General features: G+C 37.6%; 1 protein-coding gene across 2 annotated transcripts; it reads left to right on the forward strand.

Moving 5' to 3' along the window:
* Nucleotides 1–854: 854 nt before the first annotated feature.
* On the forward strand, nt 855–13586 carry LOC104593939 (nucleic acid binding/RNA binding protein). 2 transcript variants are annotated; one of them, XR_016076342.1, is made up of 9 exons: nt 855–1046; nt 1961–2029; nt 2676–2804; nt 3116–3198; nt 3304–3379; nt 11196–11375; nt 12031–12159; nt 12756–13070; nt 13164–13586. XR_016076342.1 is itself a non-coding variant. In XM_010254041.3 (8 exons), exons 1-8 carry the CDS (start codon nt 972–974, stop codon nt 12915–12917), a joined length of 903 nt encoding a protein of 300 aa, XP_010252343.1. In that variant the 5' UTR covers nt 855–971; the 3' UTR covers nt 12918–13162. The 2 variants fall into 2 exon arrangements, 1 of the variants encoding a protein (XP_010252343.1); XM_010254041.3 differs by lacking the exon at nt 13164–13586 and having other exon boundaries at nt 12756–13162.
* The last annotated feature ends 13830 nt before the right edge of the window (nt 13587–27416 follow it).

The following is a 27416-nucleotide window of genomic DNA, read 5'->3' on the forward strand; positions in this document are numbered from 1 at the left end:
TCCTTTTTCTCAACAATGCAAATAGGCACCAACCCACCAAGGCTGACCGACTTTATGACTTTTCTCGGCTCTTGGAAATGCCAAAGCTGCTACTCGAAAGCCCTCCAAAACGGGCACTAGGTCTAGGGCTCAGCTCTCGCACTTAGGGGTGCTCACGGTTTGGGTTTCAGTTAGGGCTTTTTCGGTTAGGACCGAACCAGTCCTACCGGTTTTTTGTTTTTGGAAAACAGGTAACCGAAACCAATCGATTAACTAGTTGACCGATTCGATTAACCGTCGGTTCAACTCGTCAGTTTTTCGGTTTTTCAATTTTTATAATATATATTATAAAAATTTATAAATATAATATTATATTTTAATTAATAAATAATATATCATATATTATAAATATAAATATATATATATATATGTAATGCATATTTATTAATTTATAATATATAAATATATATATATATATATATAATATACATAAATATATAAGATATATAGAATATATGTATACCGGTCGGTTCAATTAACCACCGATTTTTTATATTGATTAATCAAAACCGAACTAATACCTTCGATTTTTTAAAAATATCTAATCAAAACCGAACCAATCGATTTGATTAACCAATTTTTCGATTCAATTTCGATTGGTTTTTTCAGTCCGTTCGGTTTTTCGATTTTTTTTCTCACCCCTACTCGTACTTAACCACTTTGGTCTTCTTTGTGATCGTGGATGGACCAGCCCTAAAATTGGAGGGCCATTCATAAGGCGGGCCCAGCTCTAAATTGCATCACATTCTCACGTGCGAAGGAACAGTCATGAGTCAGCCGTCGGTTTTCTCTCTCTCATAAAATCCTCTCCAGAGATAAGCAAACGTTATTTGCGAAGCCTTCTCTGATTTGCTCCCATTTCCTTCGCTCTTCCATCCTGCAATTCTTATTTGTTGGCCGCTAGAAAGAGACAAGGTTAGAGAGAGAGAGGGATGCAAGGAAGCGAGGAGCTTAGCATCGATGAACTTGCTTCAAACCTTTCTACTTACAAGGAACAGCTTCAACAGGTATTCTTTTTCCTTTTCTTTTAATTTTCTTTCTAATTAGTACTCTTACGCACTGTGTTTCCATGTGTTAGATTCGATTTTGTGTTTTGTGTTTCTGATTTCCTCCTCCTGTGCTTCGCTTTTATAATCCGAATTAGGGTTTATGCTTTTTAAGAATTCTCGTAATCTGCGCTTTTAGTTCTTCGTAGGCCCTGGGTTCTCCTGCTCTTTGTTCTTGTTCTTGGTTTGAAGTCATGAACTATCTTCTACCTTTTTCTCTTGGAGGCTTTTTAACGTGTTTTGACTGAGTTATCTGAAAAATTAGGGTTTTGATGGCAATATATGAAATTAGGGTTTCTGAGACCTTGTTCAAAGTGAATTTTCATCTATTCATTTCTGTGATCTTCAAGGGAGTCTTGTCCTTCGTCTAGGAAAAACTTAGAAAGCATCTATCTCGACGTCTTGTTCTCACTTTCATGAAGTTAGGGTTTTGAACACCAAAATTCGTAGGTCACCCTGGGAGAGTTTTTAGTCTCATAGGTTTTTTTTCCCCCAATTTATTAATTGACTACTTTTCTTTTCTATAATGCAACGTAATGTCTTTTTTGTGTGCCACGTGTTCATGGGCCATACAAGATAGCAAATAGGTTTATTGGAATACACTTGCAAAAGATCTACTGCGGTGGGCATTTCTACATGCTATGATCTAATGATGAAATCCATTTTTACAATTTACTTTGTCAATTAAGAATATATGCACTTTGTCTACATTGTATTCATGTATTTTTGTACTTCTAATGTGGTATTATTCCACATTGGCTTTTGTACTTTTGTAAATTAAATCACTTCAATATGCTTTATTTTATTGCAGTTTTAAATCCTTGACTGCATTCTTCTTCACTTGTATAATAATCCCTCCTGCGCCCTTTAATCAGGTTAGAAAACTGTTGGCTGATGACCCTGGGAATTCTGAATATGCTGACATGGAAAAGGAGCTTGAGGAGGTTAGCTACTTCAAATAAATTCTTTATATATTCCTTTTCTTTCTAGAATTTTCTTTTAACTTTCATTTATTTAGATTTGTTAAGTGTCTCTGGTGGAGCTCCTGCAATATATCATGTTCTAAAATGACTTCAAAAACTTTTTGTAAAGAAATCTAAAGCTTTTTTTGTTTTTTGTTTTTCATAAAGTGTTTAAAATTTGTAGCTTATGTGATTACTTGGATTTCTGGTTTTAGAGCGCATCTTGTTTCTTTGTTTTTTTCAAGGCATCATTATGTTTTTCAAGCAGGGCAGCATGATTTGGCTGTGTAATGGCTGAGGAATTCACGTCGAGGTTTTTGTTTTTTATTTTTGTCTTGAAAAGGTGAGGATCATGTTCATATTAAAGCATAGCTCATACATTCCAAAAATGGGAGCTATGTCGAGAAAAAACAAATCACAGCTCTGTCGAGATGCCCATCACTTGTATCTTGGTTCCTGTGCAGGTGTTATGTTTCGTGATGGCCTACCTGCTTGCCCCCTCCTGATTTCAGATGTTCACGATGAGATTAAGTTTGAAATTCAAATCAATGTTTAGGTTTTTAATGAGTGAGTGGATTAGTCTTTTCTTTTTCTTTTGGCTTACTTGTGTGAGATTGTGGGGATACAGGTGATTGCACTGACAGAGGAACTCTTTGCAACTGCAAAGCAAAATGAGTCTTCTGGATTGGATACTGGGGCAGATGGTGGTGCATCTCCACATCAGAACCAGTCTGAGGAGCCTTCTCATTATGACATGGTAATTATTTTGAGTTCTTCCTTTTTCTATTAATAAATGTGCTATGATCACTCCCATGGTTATGTTCTTTTGCTAAGTCTTTTTTTTTTGACAAAGTTCATTTCTTCTAGGAACTCGAGATTGTATTAATGTTCTGTATAGTTCTATTGCAATCTAGGTAGGAGAAGCTGAGAAAGATTCTACTATTTCATCCATGCATACGCATCTATAACTTTTGTTATTTCTACATGTTTTCTATTTACTTGTTTATTTGTTTATTTGTTTTAATTTTCCGCTCTTTCCCATAGTGCTTACGATCTCCTTTTTTGTAGGCATTGAGCAACAGCTCGGAATCATATGATAAGCTTCCTGTTGGCACAAAAGTTCAAGCTGTTTGGAGTGAAGATGGGGAATGGTATGTATACAACGAAGGATCTAACTTGATGACTTCTCTTTTCTTTTTATTTTTCATTTGTTTTACCATTTTTTCTTTTATGTGTTTGATTAGTTAAATCTCCAGGTATGATGCAACAATTGAGGCACTTGCTCCAAATGGATATTATGTCTGCTATGATGGATGGGGGAATAAAGAAGAGGTGTGCTTTCTGTTACTATTGAATAGTAGATACTAGATACATCCTAGTTCTCCTGAAATTGATATTTTATCATTGGGTATTTTCTTTGTGATGCCACCATCATTATGGAATTTTGGAGTATAATGTGTCAACAATGAATTCTCCCTCTAATTAAAGTCATGCTCCATATCAAGATTTTCATTAATGATGCCATTAAAATTATGAAGCTTAGTTGATGAAACCATTATGATAGAATTCTAGGGAGGTAACATGGTGACTTTGGGAAGCAAAGTAGCCCCTATTAGCCATAGTTTTCAAGGTGCCAAGGCGAGGCTAGGCGACAGGGGGGTGCCTTGTTGCCTAGTCGCCTAGGCAATGGATTTGTTTTTATCCTAGGGTAGTTCCCTAGGTTCCATAAACATATTTCTTTAATAATTATCCATAAAATGAATAAGAAAATAATAAACATATAAAATAAGAGAATAATAAAAAGAAATTAGTATAACATAAAATGAATATTTTAGTTTAATAATGTTTATTTTATAATTATAACCACAAAAATTTAAGAATATAAAAGTATTTTATAACACTGCTCAAACTGCTTGGCGATTAGGTGAGGCGAGCCTCCAAGGGTGCCTTGTTGCCTAGGCGTCACCTTGACAACTATGCTGTCAGCTATCTTGACCTTGTTACGGATATGTATGATACTTTGATGGGGTAATGACTAATGTAAGAACAACAGTGGGAGAGAGGATGGGTCTCTGGTTATAATGATTTGACGGTATGGGTCAGCGCCTAGTCCATATTTTTTTGCATTAGTCATGATTGGGCTGATTAGGCAGTTGCAAGAGGAGGTTTTATGTCGTCCCATGTGCTTTTGTTTTCTGACAACATAGTACTGATTGATGAGACTAGACTGGGGTAAGATGCAAAGTTGGAAGAGAACCAACTTAATCTTGTTGGTTAAGTTGCTAGAAAAAAATTAATCTTCCCAAAAATTAATCTTGTTGCCGGAAGAAAGGTAATGCCTGACATGAGAAAGAAACATCAGAAGAGTGCAATGTATGGCCTTCCAAGGAGAAACAAGGGTAGCTCTGTGCTTGCTGATAAAAAAAGGGTAGCGTTGCGCATAATATCAACATCCCAGCCATTCTCTGCAAGTCCATGAATGCTTACCACCACTTTTTTCATTTTCCAATGGAAACCTCCATATCCATTTCCAAAACAGAGCCAATTTTTTCTTATTGATATTAGCAATTCCTAGACCCCCATCCACTTTCCAAAGTTCATTCTATTCCACTCCTTAATTTTTGCATTCAATATGTGTAGTTTCCTGTAGAATCCCTTCCCTTGCCATTTTACTTGTGATTGTTCCTCCTTCCACCACTCCTTGACCTTTTGTAGGAAGTAGGAACCCTGAGACTGTTAACTACATATTTTCAAACCTAAAAGGAATTGAACCCCCTACCCTACCTCCTTGAAATAAACAAATAGGCCAATGATTGGAATTTCAATGTTCTTCCCAATTAGGAGTTACAAGGAATCTATTGAGCTTAGAGCAAATGGGGGTCTCTTGGAAGTTGGACCAAGTATAGTTTGTCTGCCCTAAAGGTATTTATTTGAGATCAAAAGAATCGATAAGCATATTAAATATCTTCATGCTTGTTGTTATCCTTTGCCTTAGTCTCATCTACAAATCTGATAACATTAAAATCTCCACCTAGGCACCATGCTCCATCCCACAAGCCCTTAATATCTGCCAACTCTTCCCATGTCAAGTTTCTTTCCCTGTATGAATTAGGGCCATACACATTAGTCAGTAGCCACAGCTGCCACACAAATCCACCATTCAGGTTTTTTAATTACACTGGCACAGTGAAGTTGCCCTCTAATTCTTCCAAGCATTCTATTGTTTCCTCCTGCCACAGAGTTATGATTCCACTAGAGGCACTCCAGGATGGTGCTAAAGTCCACTTGACTCCCACAACTCCTCAAATCTTATGCACCCCCTGTTTTGCAAAGAAATCAGCCATCCTGTTAGCTGACCACCTTTCCCATTGGATTGAAATTGTCATATCTCTGACCAGCCACTTGAATCTTTTCAATATTCTTTGTATTTCCAAATTACAGTTTCAGGTTCCTTCAACCACCCTATTACCAGTTTAGAGTCACCTTCAATTAACAGTCTATCATAATTTATATCTCTAGCAATATGTACTCCTTGCAGGACATCTTGGAACTCTGCAAAAACCGAGTCCTCTACTCCAACTGGACCTGAGAACACAACAACATCATGACCTTCATAGTTTCTAAAGCTCCCCCTATACCAGCCGGGCCTGGGTTCCCTAGGCTGCTGCCATCAAAGTTCAGTTTGATGAATCCTTCATCCGGTGGTTTCCAGCCCACAACAGGTTTTACCCCATGTCCAGAACTTCCAGCTACAACTTCCAAATTTCTCCGCATCATCAAAGGAGAAATCAGAAAATAACTTTTGGGACTTGGCCCACATTAAAGCTCTATATAAGATGCAATCCAGAACTGTTTCCTTATTTCTTTCTTTATCATTGAACACTCTGCCATTCCTTTCCTCCCACACTGTCCAAATCAATGCAGCCCTGATACATCTCCACAGAATTTTACCCCTTGTATTTGGCCAACTGAATGTTGGTTCAAAGAGACTTCTAATCTGAGTAGGCAAGCTCCACCTGCGACCGAGAAGTTCAAAAAGCTTTTCCCAGAGACTAGCAACAAAAGGGTAGGATATCAGAAGATGGTAGCAGTTTTCTCCACTTGCTTTACAGGTACACCAGTTAGGGGACAGGCACATAAAAGGTCTTCTTTTTTGCAAAACATCCAAAGTGTTTATTTTCGCATGGAAAACTTCCCAGCACAAAGCCCCAACCTTGGGAGGAATATGTTTAGACTAGGTTTCATCAGCAGGGCAAGGAAGAGAGTTTGGGTCTGAACACAAGAAAGCAAAGGAGGCACAAGAAAAAGGACCTTTGGGGTGTGGAATCCAAATCTGACCATCGGATTTAGAGAAATCTAGGGCAACGCAATAAAGAATTTGCAACAACGAGGTTGCCCTTTCTGATTCAAGGACCCTTAAATTTCTTCTTAACCCTAAGTTCCAGTTTAGCTCAATCAACTCAAATAGGTAAACAAAGTGAGAGACAGGTTCTTTTTTACACAAAGAAAGAGAAAACAAAGAGGGGAACTAATCTTTAAGGGTTGAATTACCAATCCAAAGGTTCTTCCAAAAAATAACCTTATCTCCAGAGCAAACATCATACCTGATTTGCTTAGGAATTGAAGCACTCCACAAATAGATTTCCGAGGAGAAGCCAAAGTAGCCCATTGATGATACCCTAGAATCCCAACCATTGCCTGCAAAACCTTGGATACTACCAATCACCTCTTGCCACAATCTTCCCCTCTCCTGGGTCCACCTCCAAAGCCATATACCTAGTAGAGAGGAACTTTTCTTGTTTAAGTTCCCTATGTCTAAACCCCCTTGGTCTTTACTTTTACACACTACATCCCATTTGATCAAATGATCCTTTCTACCTTCCCTTAATTTCTCTTCCAGGCAGCCAATCTCTTAGAACACCTTTTTTTTTTTGATAATTATATCTTAGAACACCTTTCTACAACTGGTTTCCAAAACATGCTTTCTTTCGGATTGTCTCCTAGTGGCATCTCAAGGTATTTTAAGGGCCAAGCCAAGCAGTTATTGGGCAACCCAAAGACTCTACTACTTTCTCTAACTCCTCCTTCTCCAAATTTATTCCTGCCACACAACTCATCTCGAAATTTATTTTCAACTTAGAAATATGTTCAAACAACTTGATCACCTCCTTCAACTGTCTTGAAGATTGAGGGGGGTTTGGGCATTGGAAATGTTAAGTTGAAGAACTCGGTCTTATTGAGTAAATGGCTCTGGAGATTTCCTAAAGAAAATGAGAGGTTGTGGCTAGAGTTATTTCAAGTATCCATGGGCTGTCAAATAATGGTTGGGATGTGGGCTGCTTACATAGAGCTACTCTGGCTGCTCCTTGGAAGGCTATCCATGACAACTTCCTGTGTTCGTCAATCACATAAGGTATGATTTGGCTTTGGGTCAGAAAATTAGATTTTGGGAGGGTATGTGGGTAGGGGAAGCCCCCCTTTCGGAGGGTTTTCCTTCTCTCTTTGAGCTTTCTAGTTTCAAAGGTGAACCTATTTGTGATTTTATCAGCTCTTCCTCAATCTTGACTTCACTAGAAATTGAGAGAATCTGAAAATTCCAATGTCTTAGCTTTCCTTCTTCTGTTGAGTTCAGTATGTTCGGGGGAGGGTGGTTCAGATTCTAGAGTGTGGACCCTTAGTCAGTTGGGCTCTTTTTCCTGTAAGTCTTTTTTGAAATCTCTTATCTCCATGTCCCTTTGTTCCACTTTTGCACCTCAGAATTTCCCAATTAAAGAATTTTGGACTAGGCCCATTCCCCCAAAGATTGTTGCTTTTTGTTGGGAAGTTTATTATGGTAAGATTAATACCTTTGGAAACCTACAAAAGAGACCAAATTGGTGCTTATCCCCTAATTGGTGTGTTGTTTGTAAATCTCAGAATGAGGACTGTCACCACTTACTGATCTCTTGCTCCTTTGCTACAACTTTATGGAATTGGAATCTTATGTTGTTTGAGTGTAGGTGGAACCTGCCATCTGATACTAGCTTGTTATTTAGTCCGTCTATGTTTGGATGACACACAGAGAGGGAGAATTATGTGGAAGTGCATAAGAGCAGCTTTGTTGTGGACAGTTTGGGAAGAAAGGAACACCATAATATTTTGTGAAAAAGATAGGAGCTTCTCGGAAGTTAAAGAATGTATTCTGACAAGGGAAATTCAGTGGCTGAAAACTCTAAAGCTCTTTGATGCATACTCTTTTGATGACCTATGGAGAAGCTGGTTAGCAGTGGCTAATACTTCTACCAGGAAGGACAGGCATGGGGTTAAATGGGTGCCACTAGGGGAGGAGTTTATCAAGCTGAACGTTGATGGGAGTAGCCAAGGAAATCCAGGACCTTCAGGCATGGGAGTGCTGAGAAACAAAGATAGTAACATTATATCTTTGTACTCAGGTCCTGCGGGTGTGGGAGACTCGTTAAGGGCCAAATTACTTGTTGCTGTACAAGGAATCCAGCTTGCAAATCAGCTAGGCATAGAGCATCTAATCATTGAAGGAGATTCCCAGGTGATAGTGGGTTGGCTGAAGGTTCCATACACTGTGATTTGGGGTTTTAAAGATCTTATAAAAAAGGTTAAATGGTTAACAAGGAATATGACAATCAGAGTTCAGTGGGTAGGCAGATCAGCAAACTCAATGGCTGATTCACTTGCAAAACAAGGGGAAAAAAGAACTCTTATCTCCACCACCCCCTCTCCTCATTTCCCTGTTAACTCGTTAATCAAAAGATAAGCTGTTACAAGCATCCCTGAGGGAGGCGTGAGGTGCAGCCTCACTCTTAATAGAGGCTAAAACTAGCCATTAATGAAAAATACAGAAAATATCAATTACAAAACAGCCCAAAATAGGTTATCCCTGTTAACCCCTTGTTTAGCAAGAGTGTCAGCCCCAAAAATATAGAAAACGACTCTTTTTCTTTCATTACAAGAGTACAAGACAATTTACAATTCAGCCCCAGTTCTAGACAACCCAAACCATTGTCTGCTTTGCCACTCTTGCTTTTGCTTTGTCAGTATTTCTGCAAGTTCATTTGCAGTTCAGAGTTCTTTGAAACAACAAAGTTTATCTGATTGAGAACCTGTATTTCCTTAGAATCACACTTTGTGAAATCAACCATGAGATAACCACTTTGCAGTCTCTGTCCACAACTAGGTTTCTTTATTTCCCTCATCAAACCTTGATTCTCCCAGATTGATTGTGGCTTTTCAAGGAGTGGCTATGAAGCTCTAGTTTTCAAGCTTGCTTGCATCCCACCCATTAGACATTATCTATAGATGCTTTTGATAAAAGTATGCCACTGTTTGTCAGAATCTAAGGGATATCTCCACAACCGTTTCCTCATCAGCGATGGATTCCTAAGTTTTATTCTTCCCAAACCAAGCCCACCTTCCTTTTTGCTTTTGCACATTGTATCCCGTTTGATTAAATGCTCTCTTTTACTTTGTCCTGGTTTCCACAAAAAATCCCTCATTATCCCTCTTTTGGGATCATAAGCCCGTAGTTGTCAAGGCATCACAAAGACTAAATGACTTGTATCAGCAAGGTGTTTGTCTAACATAGTTGTCAAGGCAATGTCTAGGTGGATGCCCTTATTTGTTAGTGCTTTTGATAAAGTCGGTGGACATTGTGTTGAACCCTTGAAGAGTTGAAAACCTAAACAAGGAAGAACTTGAAAGAAAGAAGGATAAAAGAGTTTTTTTTTTCTTCTTTTCTACAATTACTCTCTCCTCTCTCTCGCATCAAGTAGGATAAAAGGTTCTTGGGGTGTATCTGGTCTTGTGCTGGTTGTTGTACATGGGCTATCATTCTGTACTGGCAGGTAGATTTCCTTACTGATAAATGAAATCTGATTTCTGTTGCTTATAAAAAAATCTTTGATGAGAAAACCTAGTGAGGTTCTCAAAGATAACCAGACTCACATTTTCAGTGACATTGCAATGGAGAAATACAAGAATTTTTGAGGGGAAAGAAAGGAGTAAGGAGTCTATTATTGAAAGCGCCACAGTGAAAGTAGCACATTAGGTGAAGACATTGGATTTGTTCTCAGATTTCACAATGCTTTTTTACTGATTGGGGTGCAATCAGAACCTCTTCATCTAAGAAACCAAAGGTATAGAAGGACAGGAGACTACCACTTGAGGTGACTCAAATTTGATGGTAGTAGTATGGAAAACCCTAGTCCATCTGGAATAGGGGAAGTATAGGAATGAGAACGGAATTTTAATTGCAATGTATTCAGCTCAATATGGGAAGGAGATTCTATCTGGGTGGAGCTCAAGGCAGCAGTGTTTGGGGTGTAAAAGGCTAAAGAAATGGCAATTGATAAATTGATTATTGAAGGCGACTCAAAAGTGATTATTAGCTGGTTGATGAAGACCAGTGATGCTAACTGGAGATATAAAAATGAGATAAGAAACTTAAATTGGTTCTCAAGAAATATGCAGTTAGAAATGCAGTGGATACAAAGATCAGCCAATGGTTTTTGGCTGACGGTTTAACAAAACAAGGGGTTACTAGACAACAACTGTCTTGGGCTCAAATGTAATATGTATGGGAGTGAAACAACAGGGGCTATGACAATTTATAATTGGATTTTAGTCTCACAACCTCTTGTTATACCTTTTATTCTAATTAATGAAATTCCTATTTTCTGTTGCTGATAAAAAAGTGTTTCACTTGCTTCCCTGCAAAGTCCTATATCATATGAAGTCTTTTTTTTTGGTATCACTAACAAATATCATATGACGTCTGATATATGAAAACTTGTGAGTGTCTGTTTAAATATTTTCTGACAGAAAATATTCAAAAAATTATCTCTAGCAATGACTGCTAAATATGGAACTCTTAAGCACAGTTTGATCTTCTCAAGTTTTGGTAAGACTGCCATCTGATAACATTTCGTGTTGCCTTGGGCTTTTTATATGAGAAAGCTCTCTGATTATGCCCATTATTATAGTCACTGTAACTTGTATAATCTATGGAACCATTTTTTTGGGTGAATTTCATTATTTTGTAGTCTTAGTGCTTCTCATTTTTTTCTTTTCTTTGCTTATTTTTATTTTACTTCTATCAGAGGCATGATATAATACAATTTTGATGATTGCTCTCCAGGTTGATCCTAGCAATATAAGGCCAATCCAAGGAGTAAATGCTTTGCTAGAAGCTGAGAGAGAAGCTGAAGCTACAAAACAGGCCATCAAACGAAAAATTGCACAATCTGCTGTTGCTGATTTTCAATCACGAAGTTTACCAGCAAAGCTTCGTATAGATCCTAGTGACCCAGAAGATGTGGTGAGTAGGATTAATATGCTTCATCTTCTAGGTTGGATAAATGTCATCCTTGCAAAACTATTCGAATTGGTTGTGATTATTACCTCCTTGAACAGAAGGATGGTTTGCCTTATTAGGTGTCAGAGTTGAGCCATTTATTCAACTAGGATTTATACCAGCTAAGCTTCGTATAGATCCTAATGACCCAGATGATGTGGTGAGTAGGATTAATATATTTCATCTTCTAGGTTGGATAAATATCATCCTTGCACTATTCCAATTGGTTGTGATTATTACCTCCTTAAACAGAAGGATGGTTTGCCTTATTAGGTGTTAGAGTTAAGTCATTTATTTAACTAAGAATTTTCTTCTTTTTTTTTTATTTTTTTTTTTGGCTTCAACTAAGAATTTTCTTCATGGAGGATGGTTTTTAAATTAATAATTGTTCCTTGGTTGGTTCTTTTGTTGTGCATGCAACATAGGCATGATCAAGGACTTGATAACCCATCCTCCTCAGGAGGGAGAAATTACTTCCTTGATTATCTCTTCTTCCTGCTTGGAAGATACATCTATTTGATCGCCCACTTGTATTTCTCTCTCTTAATGGCTTGTTATTAGACCTGTTAATTTTCAAATATCCATGGAGATGGAAACTGATTGACTTTTGTGTTTTCAGAAAGCTGCTAAGCGAAAGAAGATACATGCCTTTAAGTCGAAAGTCCGACTTGAGCAACTTGAGGTCACACAAAATAAGAGACAGAATGCATGGCAGCAATTCCAGACAACCAAAGGCCGTGCTAAGAAGGTATTTTTAAGCACATCAGTCATGAATGTATTGGCAAACCTCTAGCATTTAGTCAGATGATTTCATAGACAGAAATCATGTTATAAAAATCTGCAAGTGTTTGAATATTTAATTAAATTTGATGGGATACCAAGTCTTGAAAAATGTCATTTAGCTTCAAAAAGAAAAAAAAAAAAAGATTTAAAAGCATGATGGGAGAATATTGTGTGACATCCTTACCAGCACCCACGTCTGGGATTTTAGGAAATACAGTGGTATCATTCCTGCTTCCCATATCAGTGCCCTTGTTGGCATTTATATCCGTGCATGATAGATGTGCGTGTGTGCATGTGAGAATCTCTGATTCTATGCTATAGGATTTCTTGGTTCTTGCTATTCTTTCTCTTAAAATGTGTTGTGAGAATATTCAGAGTATTTCTCATGGCAAGTTTTCTTGATGCTTCATCATCATGATCTGCTTTTGATCTTTTGTGAGCAATCTTTTCCCAATTAATATTGTTGTGCATCGCTAAGGTTCTAAAGTAGTAGGACTTTCTTCGTTTACTTGTCAAGAGGAAAATCTAATGTTAATAATTTTACATTTTTTAACTCCTTAGATTGGATTCTTCTCGGGGCGCAAACGTGAGAGTATCTTCAAGTCTCCAGATGATCCTAGGGGCAAGGTTGGTGTGACCGGCAGTGGCAAGGGATTGACAGAATTCCAGAAGAGGGAAAAGCATTTGCACCTAAAGGGACAAGGCGTGGAATCAGAAGATTAAGTTTCCTCTTACCTATTTCTCTGCTCTCTTCCATGGCACCATTTCAGGTTCCTCCATCTCTGCTCCTAGAGAAAACTCTGAAGCAAACAGAAAGGAGAGAGGAATCAGTAAGGGGGACGTAGAAAGTAAAAAAAAAAAAACCATGCACACAACGTACGTGTAATTTTAACAGACACTGTTTGATCTTTTTAGCTACTGTTATTCATCTAATCAGATATAATCTCTGTTTGACATCTTGCATTTCAGGATTCCGCTGTAAATGCCTGAATTTGCTTCTTGACTAGTTATTTTTCACCGGTTTAACCAGCGCTTTACTTGTTCATCCATCCTTCAACCTCCGCGGAAAAAAAAGCCCAAATAGGTCACTTGTTCGATCCCCATCTCTTTGGGACGGGGGAGAGTCCGGATCTGGATATATTTTCTACTACGATGTCGGTGCATTTGGACTCGAATGCTCTTCTTGAGTCCCTATTTCACGACAACCAAGCTTAAATGGCAACCGGGGACTATACTTCCTATCTCTATGCAGTATATGCTTGATTCGGGTTCTGGTAATAAAGGTTAATCAAGTTAACTGTAATTTATTTTATTTTTCATGAAAAATCAAAATAAAGCCCATTTCTCACTCTTCCTTTTGTTATAAATTGCATCCAAAATATTTATTTTCTACTTGTAGTTCAAATTGAGAGCTGCTTGTGGATTATATTCGAACTTCAAACTATTAGAAATGCAGAGTATTATAGGGAAGGTATAGCAATATGCTTTGCATACACATAAGATACATCAATTCGGATCTCGTACCCATGTTTATCCACCTCACTACAGCTGTGCACAAGGTTCAAATGGGCGTATCGAGCGAATTGATACTGTTTTTTTTTTTTTTTATTTTTATTTTTTTTTCTGAAACCAGTTCAGGGGAGCTGGTTTAGGGCTCTTCTACCCCGAACCGGTCAGACCCCTGATACACCCACTATAGGGGCGTATCGGAGGGGTCCCGGAATGATATGTATTGGTTGAGGTTCAAAATTTCGTCATGTATCGACCTGTATTGGCTGATATGTATTGTTCCGGCAAGTTTTCAGCACGGTACATGGTACCAAATTGAATGTGCCGTATCTATTCATTGTATCGATGCCGTATCGTGGCCGTATCGTTGAGTATCGGTGTGTTTTGGCACCGTATCGATCGATACAATACGATTTTATTATGGCGGAATTGCAATAAAACTTCCTTCGAAAGAGGGTTTCTAAACCCATTTTAGAAGCCCTATTTCTTTCCCAAACTCTTCAAAAAGCTTTTTAACCTTTCTAAAGACTCAAATTTTATAAAAATTTGCCAAAATATCTATAAATTTGCAAGATTCAATAAGTTTTTCAAGGTTGTGAAAAAATGAGCGAAAATAAATGTTTTTTCAAATTTCTTTTACATTTTCAACCAATGTTAGAAAAGATAAGGGGAAAGAAAGTGGTTTGCCCCTTGCCCCTTTGGCTAGGGGGCTTCGCCCCCTAGACCCCCCTCCCCCGGTCCCCCTTTTTAATGTAGCCCAATTTATTTTTTTGAGTTAGGGGGGTCTTGTCGAAGCGGAGGCGAGAACAACTATTATGCATTTTTATTGTTCTTATTATAAAAATTTTTTATTAAAGATAAAGAAAAATAAAATAAAATCCCCCCTTCCTCCTTCCTCCTCTTAAGGAAGCTTTGGCCTCCTTGTGTTCGAGAGGTTTACACCTCTTGCATTCTAAACTATGCTTTAGGTAGTGGAACGCCTCTATGTTTTAAAACATTGATATTTATTTTTTTAATTTTTAGAATAACATATGCAAAGTAATTATTTCATCTATTATGTCCATAAATCCATTCAATTTTTTGTTACATATTTACTTTTCTTAATTTTAATTTAAATTTTAGAATAAAACATTCAAAATAATTATTTGAATAAAAATAAATAATTATTTAGTTTTTAAAAATTAGAATAAAACATGCAAAATAATTACTTGATCTATAATGTCCATAATTAGATAGTATGTTTCTGTTCCCGACTTCCCGTTTATTGATTATAATGTCTTTTTTTCATAAAACCCACTAAAACATGTTATTTTTATGCATAAATAGCTCATTTATGTCTTATATTTAGTGATATTAATGTTTATTTATGATTTATTATAGTATTTATAGCATTTCCATGCGTATCTTAATTTTTCATCCGTATCCATGCGTATCCAAGGTGTATCCCGATACGTCTTAAATTTACCTTTCTGATACGCATAGCGTTTCCAATATTTTGAACCTTGGTATCGGATGATACGGGCCGATATGTGTCGATACTTTGAACCTTGGATGTACATTGAAAACATTTTTCGTATTTCATAAGATACATCAATTCGGATCCGACACTGTTTATGTCGGATCATATCGGATCTGATAACACTCGATTTGAATTCGAATCCTATCGGTAAATCGGATCTTTGGATTTGATCCGATCTGACTTGTTTTCTTTAAAAATTAATAAATTATTAAAAGAAAAATAATATATACTAATTTAAATAAAGTAAAAACAAAATGTATAAGCATTTTTTAATTATTTTCATCATATATATACAGTTTTTTTATAAAAAATAAATAATATAACAAATTTATAAAAATATATTTATAAATAAATAAATAACATATATATATGTATTATATATATTTATATTTATAAATATATAATATATATCGGATTGGATCTTCTTGGATCAGATAGGGGGGTGAACCGAATCCGATCTGATTTTTTATTGAATCTTATTATTTGATCCAATTCAAAGATCCAAACAGGGGTGATCTGAATTTGACCAAATAGAATCGGATCGGATCATGATCTAATGTATTTGTACCCTTAATATAACCCATAGAATGATAGAATAAGGAAAGATAACACAATTATAAAATCTTTTCTGTCCTCCACGTTACATCTATCAAGCCAAGCAGCTAGCCATTCATCAAAAGAGGAATATATTTGGCCTTGGTTTACACGATAGTTTAAAGGACTCCCACAAGCCTTCAACCAAATTTATACTAAGAATACTTTTTGCTGTACCTTCATCGAAGTTTTCTCTTATGAGCCTTTTCATTCCATTTCCTTTCTCCTTGAATCAAGAGATCCTTAACCCAAACCAAATTGGGTGTATTTGATCTTGGCCCCATTATCTTGAAACCCGGTAGCTTTTGGATCCATGGGTCCTCTCAAACTTTAATCCAAGGTTTAAAGTATCAATACATATCGGCCCGTATTGGCCGATACGTATCGTTTTGGGAAATCCCCAATACTACCCTACAGGGGGTGTATCGGGGTTTTGATCGATTCAGGGGGTGGAGGAGCCTTAAACCACCTCCTGAACCGATTTTGAAAAAAAAAAGTATCAATATGGCCTGATACGCCCCTACCGGCATATCGGGTGTATCAATATTTTGAACTTTTCTTTAACCATTGTTCTAGAGTCTACTGAGCAACAAGTTCCTTATTGAAGAATCTCCCTGCTAGTTAGAAGGCTTTGCTTAGAACTTTCCATTGAGCCCAATGAATATTCCTATGATTCTCTATGCTCACCCACCAAAATTTTCTTTCGAATTTTCCATGGTTTTTACATACACTCTTGGGGATAAAAAATGTAAGACATAGTATAAGCAGGTATGGCAGCCACTACTGCTTTTAAGAGCACTTCAAATACAACCCCTAGCAATACAACAAAATCTCTCTTATGATCTTCAATTAATTCCTCCCCTTCCAAGTGTCAATTCTTTTTTTAATTTGGCATAAAATCTTATTAATATTGCCTAGTTATTCATAATTCTATTTTCTCAAATTATATCTAATTGTGTCTAAAAGTCACTTTTAATAAAACCTAAAAGGTTTAGGCCTTAGGTTACAAAAATAAGAGGGTGAAGATTAGACTCCCATGTTAAATTCATATTAAGAAGAATATTAGGAAACAAATTCAACAATCTGGGGACACCAACACCATATCAAGAGATCTAACAATAAATCCTCAACCCATTCTATTATTAGGCCAACTAAACCTACCTCTAGCTTCAAATATCTTTCAGTTCACAGCCATTAACCAACCAAATAATTGAACTGACTGGACCCACCAATTCCATTTCTGTCCCCATTTCTCCCTACCCAATCTAATTCATCATCAATCACAGGCAGAAATTCATTAATATCTTCCTACCCAAATTAAACCGACAAACCCACTCATAAAAATTGAATAAAAAAAACTTATCTCTCATAATCACTATTACCCAGAGGGAAAAAAATGGTTCCATAAATTATTAAAAGAACTTATTAATCACTAATTTAGAGTCGTATCTCTTGCTTTCCTTTCCACTTGACCTTACCAATAAATGGGCTTCTCTTGCTGCGTCTACCACATTGATTGCCATTTTTCTTTTATGTTTTTCCTTGTCATGTTGGTTGATTGATCATTTTCTCTAATCAGAGCTTTCCATTTCAATATCTACCATTTGTACATGTTGTCCTATATATATTCATATTCCAAGCATTCTCAACTAGTTGTGTGGGGATTTGACATGTTATGCTTCTTTTTCTTTATTCTACTTTTCCCCAAAGAATAAATGCCAACTTGTCCCAATAATTCTCACTTTGCCTTCCCATCCTGATTTGTATCATCCTACTCCACCATTCCAATATTAATCTGACTTCTCCAGTTGGGACTTGAATAGTTTGAATGAGTGGCTAGCCATGCTTTTGTCTGTTTAGGGTCAATTGCCTGAAGATGTGATCATCACCTCTCTTTACCATATTTATAAGGAGCATTTTATATTGATATTCAATTCAACCTTTTTCTATATAGTTAATAAAAAGGGTCGTTTGGCAAGTCTTTTTTGATAGATCTTTTGAAAATTTTGACAGTTGTAATGAGCTTTTGCATTAAGATTTTGACAGCCTAAAGACCATTTGGTTAAAGCGTGTCTTTCTATACGAAGAAGAGTTGAAAAACAAAAAAACCCCATTTGAAGCTTCCCAAAAATCATTCAAAACAGAGTTCGAACATTTTTTTCAGCATAACGTCTTTTGACAGTTGGATCTTTTCTCGACTAAATAAGAAAAGACAAAAACGCGAACTACCAGACTTTTAAAAAGCCGACAGTTTGCACAAAAAGACATGCCAAACGGGGTCAACCAATATTTTTCCCTTGGTACGAAACATGAAAACAAGTTAATAACTTTCATATTTTAGTTTCTTACATTCTCTTCAACTTTCACTTAAACATGTTTTTTTATTAAGATTTCATAAGTCAATTTTACCCTTCTGTATCCTCTTCCCACAACAATTTTTCTTGTGGGTAGAATTGACACATATACAAACAAATAAAAAATCAATCATGACTCACGAGAGTATTCTTCCTATGTTTTAATTTTAGTTTGATTTGGCATTCCTCTTTTGTTGGGGCATTGGACTCCATGTGTTATTGTTTTGTTTGGAAAGGCTGGAGTGAAGCGCAGCTTTATGGTTTTTCGAGTTGGGCTCCACATGAACAGCTTATTAGTTATTTTGGTTTCTGTTTGGAAAGGCTTCAACATTGATTGAACTGTGTTCATTGAGCTGATTTAGAGAAATTATTAATGGTAGCTTCACCAGAAAGTCGATTTCTTGGCTCATGTATATAAGCATATGTTCGGCTTTTCTGGGTTTTTCACCAAACATGGCTTTGTTACTTTTCGTGTGGGGCCTATCTTGCAACACAAGAAGCTGCTTTGTGAAAGCATCCCAAATGGGTAGTTGGGTACTTAGGGGGTGTTTGTTTTTTGGATTTTGAGAGGGGAAATATGGTCAATGGGATTTTGGTTTCTATTGACCAAGAAAGTAAACCCATGTTCTTTTTTCAGATTTATGTGGGGACTAGGGGAAAATAAATTTTCCCTGGGTATTACTTACCCATCTCCCTAGGTGGGTAAATAACTTTCCCACTTGGGGGGAAAGTTGCCAATACTTAAATGGGACACAATTGCCCCTTTAGAAAATAGACTTTTATTGTTAAAATAGTCATTGTCTTATTTACTTGGAAAATAAAAGAACATGGATAAATGTACTTACCTAGGTAAGTATTTGCTGGGAACCATTTACCTAGATAAGTAATTTATGGAAAGGCGAACAACTCCAAACTGACTATAGTTAATCATTTTATAGGTCTTTTTGAGAGAATTGAGGTGAAGATTTAGCTGTTTTGAAATGCTCCAAATAAGTTATTTAAAGGGGCTGAAGTAGATAACCCTTCAAATGACTGATGGAGAGTTGATTTAGGTGAGTTCACATCTCCGCCCCACAACGCCCCACACCACTAGGGATGGATTCGAGCTGAGGCGAGCCGAATAGTACCAGGCTCGAGCTCGACTCGAGACTAATCTACAAGGTTCGATCTCGAGCTCGAGCTCGGTTCAAGCCAGAACCTTGAGCTCGAGCTCTCGGCTCGAGTCAAAAGTTCATAAGCTCGAGCTTGGCTTGGCTCGGCTCGTTTTATATTTTATTATATATAAAAATTTTTTATTTTATATTTAAAAAATTAAGAATTATAATAATTAATAATTATAATATATATATATATATATATATATATATATATATATATATATTCGAGCCGGTTCGCAAGCCTCACGAGCCGAACTCTAAAGGCTCGAGCGCGTTTCGTTTAATAATCGAGCCACTAAATTGGGCTTGAACTCGGCTGAAACCAAGTCGAGTCGAGCTCGAATAACTCGTGAAAAGCTCGGCTCGTTGCCACCCCTACACACCACATCCCCTCCGTGTATTGGGAATATCTCCCGGTGAAATATCAGAACCAATGATGTCATCATCGGGAGATGTTTGCAATACACGGAGGGGATGTGATGTGGGGCATTGTGGGGTGGAGATGTGAACTCGATTTAGGGGCTTTGTATTTTCACCAAACATAGCTTTCAAGTTTTGTGTGATGCACACATCAAAAAGTCATTGTGCTTCAGCCTTCCCAAATCGGCACCCAAATTTGGCTATCAGTCAACACTTTTAGTCTCTTTAGATATTTGAAGTGGTTCAAAGCAGTTGAACCAGCTAAGTTCGATATTCAGCTCAGCCCACAACAACTTTTGAATTTTTGAGGTGGAACCTATACACTTATACAGATTGTCTTTAAGCTAAGTTTGGTGAAAATTCTACGTAGCTGAATCAATTGTCAGTTTATCATTTTTTTCTGGGTCGTCTACTTCAATTGCTTCCTCAACCTCTTAAGATAGCTTACTTGGAGCACCTCAAATCAGCTGAATGGGCTTAGTTCAACTCAATCCTCTCAAACAGGCACTAGGGTTCATTTGGGAGGGCTTTAGCTTTGATTGAGCTGAATTGACTCAGCCACTTTGAAGAAGCTACTAAAACTAGCTTCAATGGAAAGTTGATTTTGTAGAAGAGTGAAATCATATTTGGGCTTTCCGGATTTTTCACCAAACATAGCTTATCAGCTTCAATAACTTCTTCATAACTAGTAAGTATGTACGTTCTTTGCACATGGCAATTCTATATGACGATAACGATAGTAATAATGGATCTAAAATTTTCTATAAAATTCATGCATTTATATATATATATTTTTTTGTTTTTCACTATTAATTAGATGTAGATTACAAAATCTGAATCTAGTTACGTAAGCACCTCATATTGGGCTACAAAGTTTCCCATATCATTGACAGGCCTACCCACTTGGCTGGACTCTTCCTTTTGTAATGTTTTATCTTTTTAGTATATATATTTTTGTTCATTTATCAAAAAAAAGTTTAAGATTTAAAGAAAGGGAATTGAATGGGGTAAAATTTGTAGTTCAAACTACATTTTAAACCTCACAATTAAATAGTGGTTAAATTCAAAAGTGAGTATTTTAGTAAAAAAACTCTACAATTTTATTCGTATTTTTTAATAGTAGTGTAAATATGGAGTAATAGATGTATTTAATTTTTTTCTATATATATATTTATTTTTATGCGTGTAAAAATAATATTGTTAGATATACTTATTTTTATTTAGTATGATAAATATATGATATAATACATGTGCCAAATGCTTTTTTTTGTAAAATTTATGTATTTTTTATATTTTATAATTTAATTATGACATTAAAGGTTGATAGATTTGACCCAACAATTGAACTATTGATCTTCGCTAAACAGGAAAATAATTTCATTTTCATCATCAATAAAAATATTTATTTTTTATTACACTTGTTTTTTTAATTTGATTAATAAAAATATCACAATTGTGACTATTTTTTTTTACATTTTATTAATTTTCTATATTTATTTCTATTTAAAAATTTTATTATATAACTATGACTTCAATGGTTGTCCTATTTGATTCGGATAGTTGAAGTGTGCAGTCATCAATTAGATAAAAAATGGTTTTGTTATTGAGTAAGTTTTAAAATATATGGGTTTATATTATTAAAATTATTTGACAAATATCTAATTAATAGCATTTATTAGTGAAAAAGTAACTTAAATGTGGGATTTAATAAGAGAGAATGCAATGTATGTATATAATATAAAATAAAATGTAAATATACACAAAAAATTCCAGCTTCATGTGGATTAAACATGGAAATTTTAAATTACAATAACAATTATTATTATTATTATTATTATATATCTCATCTACATTATATAAATATTTTTTACTTATTACACTAAATTTTTGTTTGATATAATTAATATATAGCATTAGAGATGTATACAATTTTTTTTTCTAATTTTTGTATTCGTTTGATTATTTGTACTTTTTTTTTACTTTTTAAAGTTTTATTATTTAATTATGACATCATCAGTTAATCCATTTGACCCAAACCAATAACCCATCACCCAAAAAGGATAATAGTTTTTTTTTTCAAAAAAGAAAGGAAATTTGTTTTAATTTTTATAAACATATAACATTAGATATGCACCCAATATCTAGTTTTTTTTTCATTTTTGTGATTATTTTTTTCTATTTTTAAAAATGTTATTATATGACTATAACATCACTTCATTTTTAGGTTGATTTTATATTTGACATTCCATTTTCATCATTAATAAAATTATTTCTTATATTTAATACTTATTTTTGTTTAGTATAATAAATATACAATGTTAGAGATTTCTTAATTCTTTTTATTTTTCTATATTTTATATTTTATTTATTTTAATTTTTTAGTACTAAATTATGACATTGTTGATTAACCCATTTAACCCCAAATGTTTGAATTGTTTACCCACCATTGGAAAGGAAGGAAAATGGTTTTGTTTTCAAATAAATTTTCAAAATATTTAGTTTTATAATAATAAATTAATATTGTGGATTTAATTAGTGGAATTTAATAATGAGAATAATATATCTTCAATATAGGATTTAATGAGAGATTATAACTTGGATATAAGATTAATGAGAGAGAATAGGAAAATAATTTTATTTCAAATTGGTTTTAAATTTTATATTCCATTTACATCATTAATAAAAATATTTTTTCTTTATCATACTTATTATTATTTATCAAATATTTGATGTTAAAATTGTTCCAAAATTTTCTTTAATTTATATTTTTTTGCATTTTATCTATTTTTGAATTTTTATTATTTAATTGTGGCAACATGAATTGGCCCATTTTATCCAAAATGGTTTAATTTATTGCCATCACCTAGATGAAAACACTATTTTTTTTTCATGTAGATTTTAAAAGTATAAGTTTGTATATTATTGGAATTATTAATTTATTATGCATAGATTTAATTAGTGGAATTTAGTGATGAGAATAAATAAAGATGTTTTAAATATATGATTTAATGAGAGTGAATGAGAGTTAATACCTTAAATGTGTGATTTAATGAGAGGGAATTGAATGCATTGAATAATAACATTCAAATTACTTTTTCTACCTTCACAATAGAGGGATCATATTTCAGAAAAGGGGGTATTTTAGTCAAAAATTCAAAAAATTTTAGAGGATATTAGTACTTTTTATAGTAGTATAGATATAGATGTAGATGTCTCTATCAATGCAACTCATTCAAAAATGAAGGCTTTGATACAACAGTTTCTATCAATACAACTCATTCAATTTATTTAGTTAAAAGCTGAACCAAACAAACCGAATTTCTAAAAACTAATTTACTATATTATACAATCAAACCGAAACCGAACTTTTCCAAAACCGATCAAATCAAAACGATTTTTTTTTGATTATTTCGATTGATTCGATTAAAACAGAAAGTCGCTTTAGATGCTCCCCTATTCTGAAATAATCTCTAAACCGAAGCTCGAAGCTCTAAAGAAAAGTAATCATGGCTACTGTAAGTTTTTTTATAGCAGAGTAATCTCTAAACTCTAAAGCAAATGCCATTTTGCCCCTACCAAGATGGCTTGCCTATAATCTGTGAGACAGAATAACAAATATGAAATAAATCTTGATGTGGCACGATCCGGGCACTCCTAGCTGGCTGCTGACTAGCTTCTTGTTGGCAACAGACGACACCTGAGAAGACGAAGAAGACGGATTCCCGGGGATTTGCCTGGCGGGAATACTCCGAAGCTTAAGTTAGAACGCTGGGGAGGAAGGAAAGAGTATAAAAAGCTAAGAGTGTAGGTCACGCTAGATCACTGTGTTCGCGAGGTTAACTCGTGAATATGTAAGATAATTCAAGTTCAGTTAAAATCCGAGAGTGCGAGAGTGTATGAATCTCTCCTTCTCCCCTTCACCTAAAAGGCTTTTATAGGGGCGTTCTTGTCAAATCTGGCGTAACCGCCACTGGGCTCTTGTCGCAGCCATTACCTGCCAGGTCAGCGCAGGTGATCATTATAGTGTACTATTCACTTGGATGAGTGACACGTTCCAAAGGGGCAGGCGCGTCTCCATCTGTCGAGAGACGTGGGTGCAAACTATCGAAGGGACAAGGGCTGCGCCGTCAGTCGGGAGACGTGGCACAGTCTGACCGATATGGTTTTGTCAGAGAAAAGCTTCCTGAGAACGTCGCGTTGCTCAGTCGCAAGCTACTCTATAGCGAGCTATTCTTGCCGCGAGCTCAGGGGTGCTTCGAGGTGATCCTCATCTAAGTTGATCTTTGGGGCAGTTCTTTTGCCTAAGTGCTAGAGCGAGCTGGTTTCCCTAGCTCGCGAGCTGAAATAGTCTTGGAGTATTCCCTTCTCAATAGCTCAGGGAACCTGGAGCTCGCGTTGTAGCGAGCTCCCCCTATAGCGGGCTATGACGTAGCGAGCTGTTCTATAGGCTCGTTACTTAGTCGCGGTTAAGCTATGGTGCTAAGCTGTTGCTCGTGCTGAGTCAGGTCCACGTGTCATTATCTCAGCAGGTCGGGTCAAATCATCCTCCATCAATTGCCCCCCACTCATCGAGCTAAGAGTGTTGCCTCAGTGCGTGGAGTTCATGAAGTGTGACGGATTGATTTGACCGAAATTCAAACTTGATTGATTGCTCATATTAAATGCGTGTGCGGGAATCAGGAGATTTTCTGACTTTTCGAATACCGAAAAAGTGTTGAAGCGGCTCTTAACTCCGGATGTCGTGCAACCGTCATTACCTCAATCATGGGAGACGTGCAGCCAGTCACATTTCGGTTTTAGAAGGCGTGCGGTCAGCTCGATTGCGAACCGTCAGATCTGCCTTGATCTGGGCCGTTGATTCGGAGGCATAGAGACTATAAATAGGAGAACCCTTTGGGCCTCATTTCCTTTCATGCCATCTTGCTGCCTTCGGATTCTGAGGTCGCGCATCCATCTAGTCTACCCGAGTTCCTCGGTTTACTTCGCTTCGTTTCTTTCGGTGAGTCCCAATCATTGTCAATCAAGTCTGGGTACCCGTACCATACCTACTACCGGGCGGTAACCGGGACGATGATGCTCCCTCGAGCTTGGGAGCATGTCCCGGAGGCTCGGGAGACCTCCGGCGATGTGGCATCTACTTCCCGGGGGAGGGAGCCTGACACTTTCGACCCTTCCTCCATGAAGGCGGAGAGACTCAGGTCTCTAATCCACTATTTTCACCTTCCTGGGGACCTTGTCTACAGCCTTCCCACTGGTAACTTCCCTTGGGAGCACGGTTCCAACGATATAGTTATCTTCTAGGAACAGCTCGAGGCTGGCCTGCGTCTCCCCCTGCACCCTTTGATAGTGGAGGTGCGAAACCATTTTAATATCACCATCGATAAGCTTCATCCCAATGCTATTCGGAACATGGTTGGGACAATATCTTTGTGTCATGAGTACTGTCTCCCCTTGAACCTTGACATTTTTGCCTCTATTCTTTGTATAAAAGATTCCACTCCCGGGGTTCCACCGGAGAGGCGTTTTTACTACTTCTCTCCCCATCGCGGCTATAAGCTCTTGTACGAGCTACCAAATAAGATTCCTGCCTGGAAGCGGGATTATTTTGTGGTCCGTAACCGCGAGGGGTGGCCCTTCCCAACTTCTTGGAGGGGCTTCATCCAGGACCCTGGGGCCGAGCTGGACCCTGAAACTTGGAAAACGATGCTGTCTTGGGCATCGATAGGCTTCCTCTGTTCGTACTACTTGACCGAGGAGAAGCTCGTGCAGGCTGGCCTGAGTCCGGGTAGGTTGTCTTTTTAGGTCGCGTAGTGCCTTCTAGCAATATTGTGTATATACATATACTTTGTTCTTTACCGAATTGATATCTTGTGGTTTTTTCGGCAGCTATCATGTCTGGTGTTGACTCGCGCCGCCTCCTCTCGAGCAACCAGATGTGCAAAGTGAAGAGGTCGCGTCCTGACCGGACCCCCACCTCTGGGGGTACTGAGTTCGGGTGTGCTGAGCCGACTTCACCTCTACGCCGCCTCCATCTGAAGGAGGTGCTGGCGGGGCTAGCTTCGAGGAGGGCGAGCTCCTGCAGCAAGGGGTGATTCCTCCTAGTCCTTCTCAGTCGTTTGCTTACCCGCGGTTCCCAGTGGGGAACTGGGAGGGTGTGAATGATTACGTTGTGGCTCGACGGAAGAGACAAAGGGCGATTTGCAACGAGGAGGTCGCTAAGTGGGGGGAGATGGAGCCTGGGGATCTCGCCGCGCTCGCCGCCTCTCACTGTATGGTGGTAAGTGGCCCTTCTCCTCTTCTCGTCTTTCACTTCCTTTTGTTTTCTGACTTCAGTCTCTTGTTGGCAGGTGAACACTGCCATCCATGCCATGGCCCTCTAGATGCACGTCCACTCTGGCGACACTCACAACCAGAGGGTCATCGTTCAAAAGCTCCAGGGCGAGCTCGACCGGACTCGGGGCGAGCTCCTTCACATTCGCAAGGGGAGCAAGTCCCAGGAGCTGCTCGCCCGAGACCAGGAGGTGCAGATCGCCAGGCTTTTTGAGGAGAGCGTGCGCTACAGGGAGGAGTCATCGAGGGTGACAGCGGAGAGGGAGCTCCTTCGTCAACAGGTTCGGGACTTGGAGTCCACTCTTCTGGACTGAACTCGGAACTTCGACAACATGGTGGAGGCCGAGCGAGAGAAGGCAGTCTGGGACTTCAAGGACTCCCAGGAGTATCATGACCTCCAAGTGGAGTATGGCTCGAGCTCGTACCGCTCTGGATTCAAGCTTTGCCGCTGGTTCGTCCGAAAGAAATTTTCTAGGCTCAACCTCGACGGTATTACCATGAAGGGCCTGTCTCCCGAGACGGCGGACCAGGCGGAGGAGGAAGAGCCCGACTCCCTGGAGGATGAGGACGAGGTGGACCCTTGAGGCTGGCGGCGTTGGTTTTATGCTCTGATTTCTGGTGGCTCCCGGGTGCCATTAACCCGGTCTTGAAAAGATCTTGTTGGGTGGTTGTGCCCTTTTTACCTTCTATTAAACTTTCTCGAGCTGTTTAGCTTGGTTTTTTTTTTTTTGAAATGGTAATGAAATTTCTTCCTTTTTCTTCTAAGTATGGTGTGCTCCCTTTATTTTTGCTAAAGCGATCTCATCACTTGAGCTTTCAGAGCTACATGCCCGAAGTAGGACTTTTTGGTAGTCGTTATCCTGAGCTGTCCTTTAACGTTTAAGGCATCTCTATGGTGTACCGCAAAGTGATTACCATGTGTGCTCGAACTATGCGTTTGTTGGTTATTCCTTAGTTCAACCAACGTACTGAGACGAGCTATGCTTTGTGGGGTTTAAACCCGAGCTACTTACGCCTCTAATATTTCATACTTTGCCTTCACCGCTGAAGTGGCTAAGTCTTTCTTGATGCCGAGGTCTCAGTTAGCTCGGTATATTAGCCCTTAGGCTGAGGGGGTGACTCATAGTCTACCCTTGAAGTTTGCCCATGCCATGGAGGCGACTGGGTCTTGTTGCGCCGAGGTCGTGTTAGCTCGGCATTTTGGCCCTTAGGCTCTAGGAGTGACTCATGGTCTACTCAGTAGTTATAGGTAATATTACCTTAAGTTGACAATATTCCATGCCCGATGTACTTGTTTCCCTTCAAGGGTTTCGAGCTCGTATGTTCCTTCCCCGAGAAC

The sequence above is a fragment of the Nelumbo nucifera genome, chromosome 5, assembly GCF_055504915.1.
Source record: "Nelumbo nucifera cultivar China Antique chromosome 5, China Antique-T2T, whole genome shotgun sequence".
NCBI classification, from domain to species: domain Eukaryota; kingdom Viridiplantae; phylum Streptophyta; class Magnoliopsida; order Proteales; family Nelumbonaceae; genus Nelumbo; species Nelumbo nucifera.

What these genes read in the sequence shown, in the direction of transcription:
- LOC104593939 (XM_010254041.3), top strand. Translation starts at nt 972, where the DNA reads ATGCAAGGAAGCGAGGAGCTTAGCATCGATGAACTTGCTTCAAACCTT. An exon ending in AGCCTTCTCATTATGACATG is followed by an intron (nt 2,805 to 3,115) that starts GTAATTATTTTG and finishes CCTTTTTTGTAG; the next exon opens with GCATTGAGCAACAGCTCGGA. An exon ending in TGGAGTGAAGATGGGGAATG is followed by an intron (nt 3,199 to 3,303) that starts GTATGTATACAA and finishes TTAAATCTCCAG; the next exon opens with GTATGATGCAACAATTGAGG.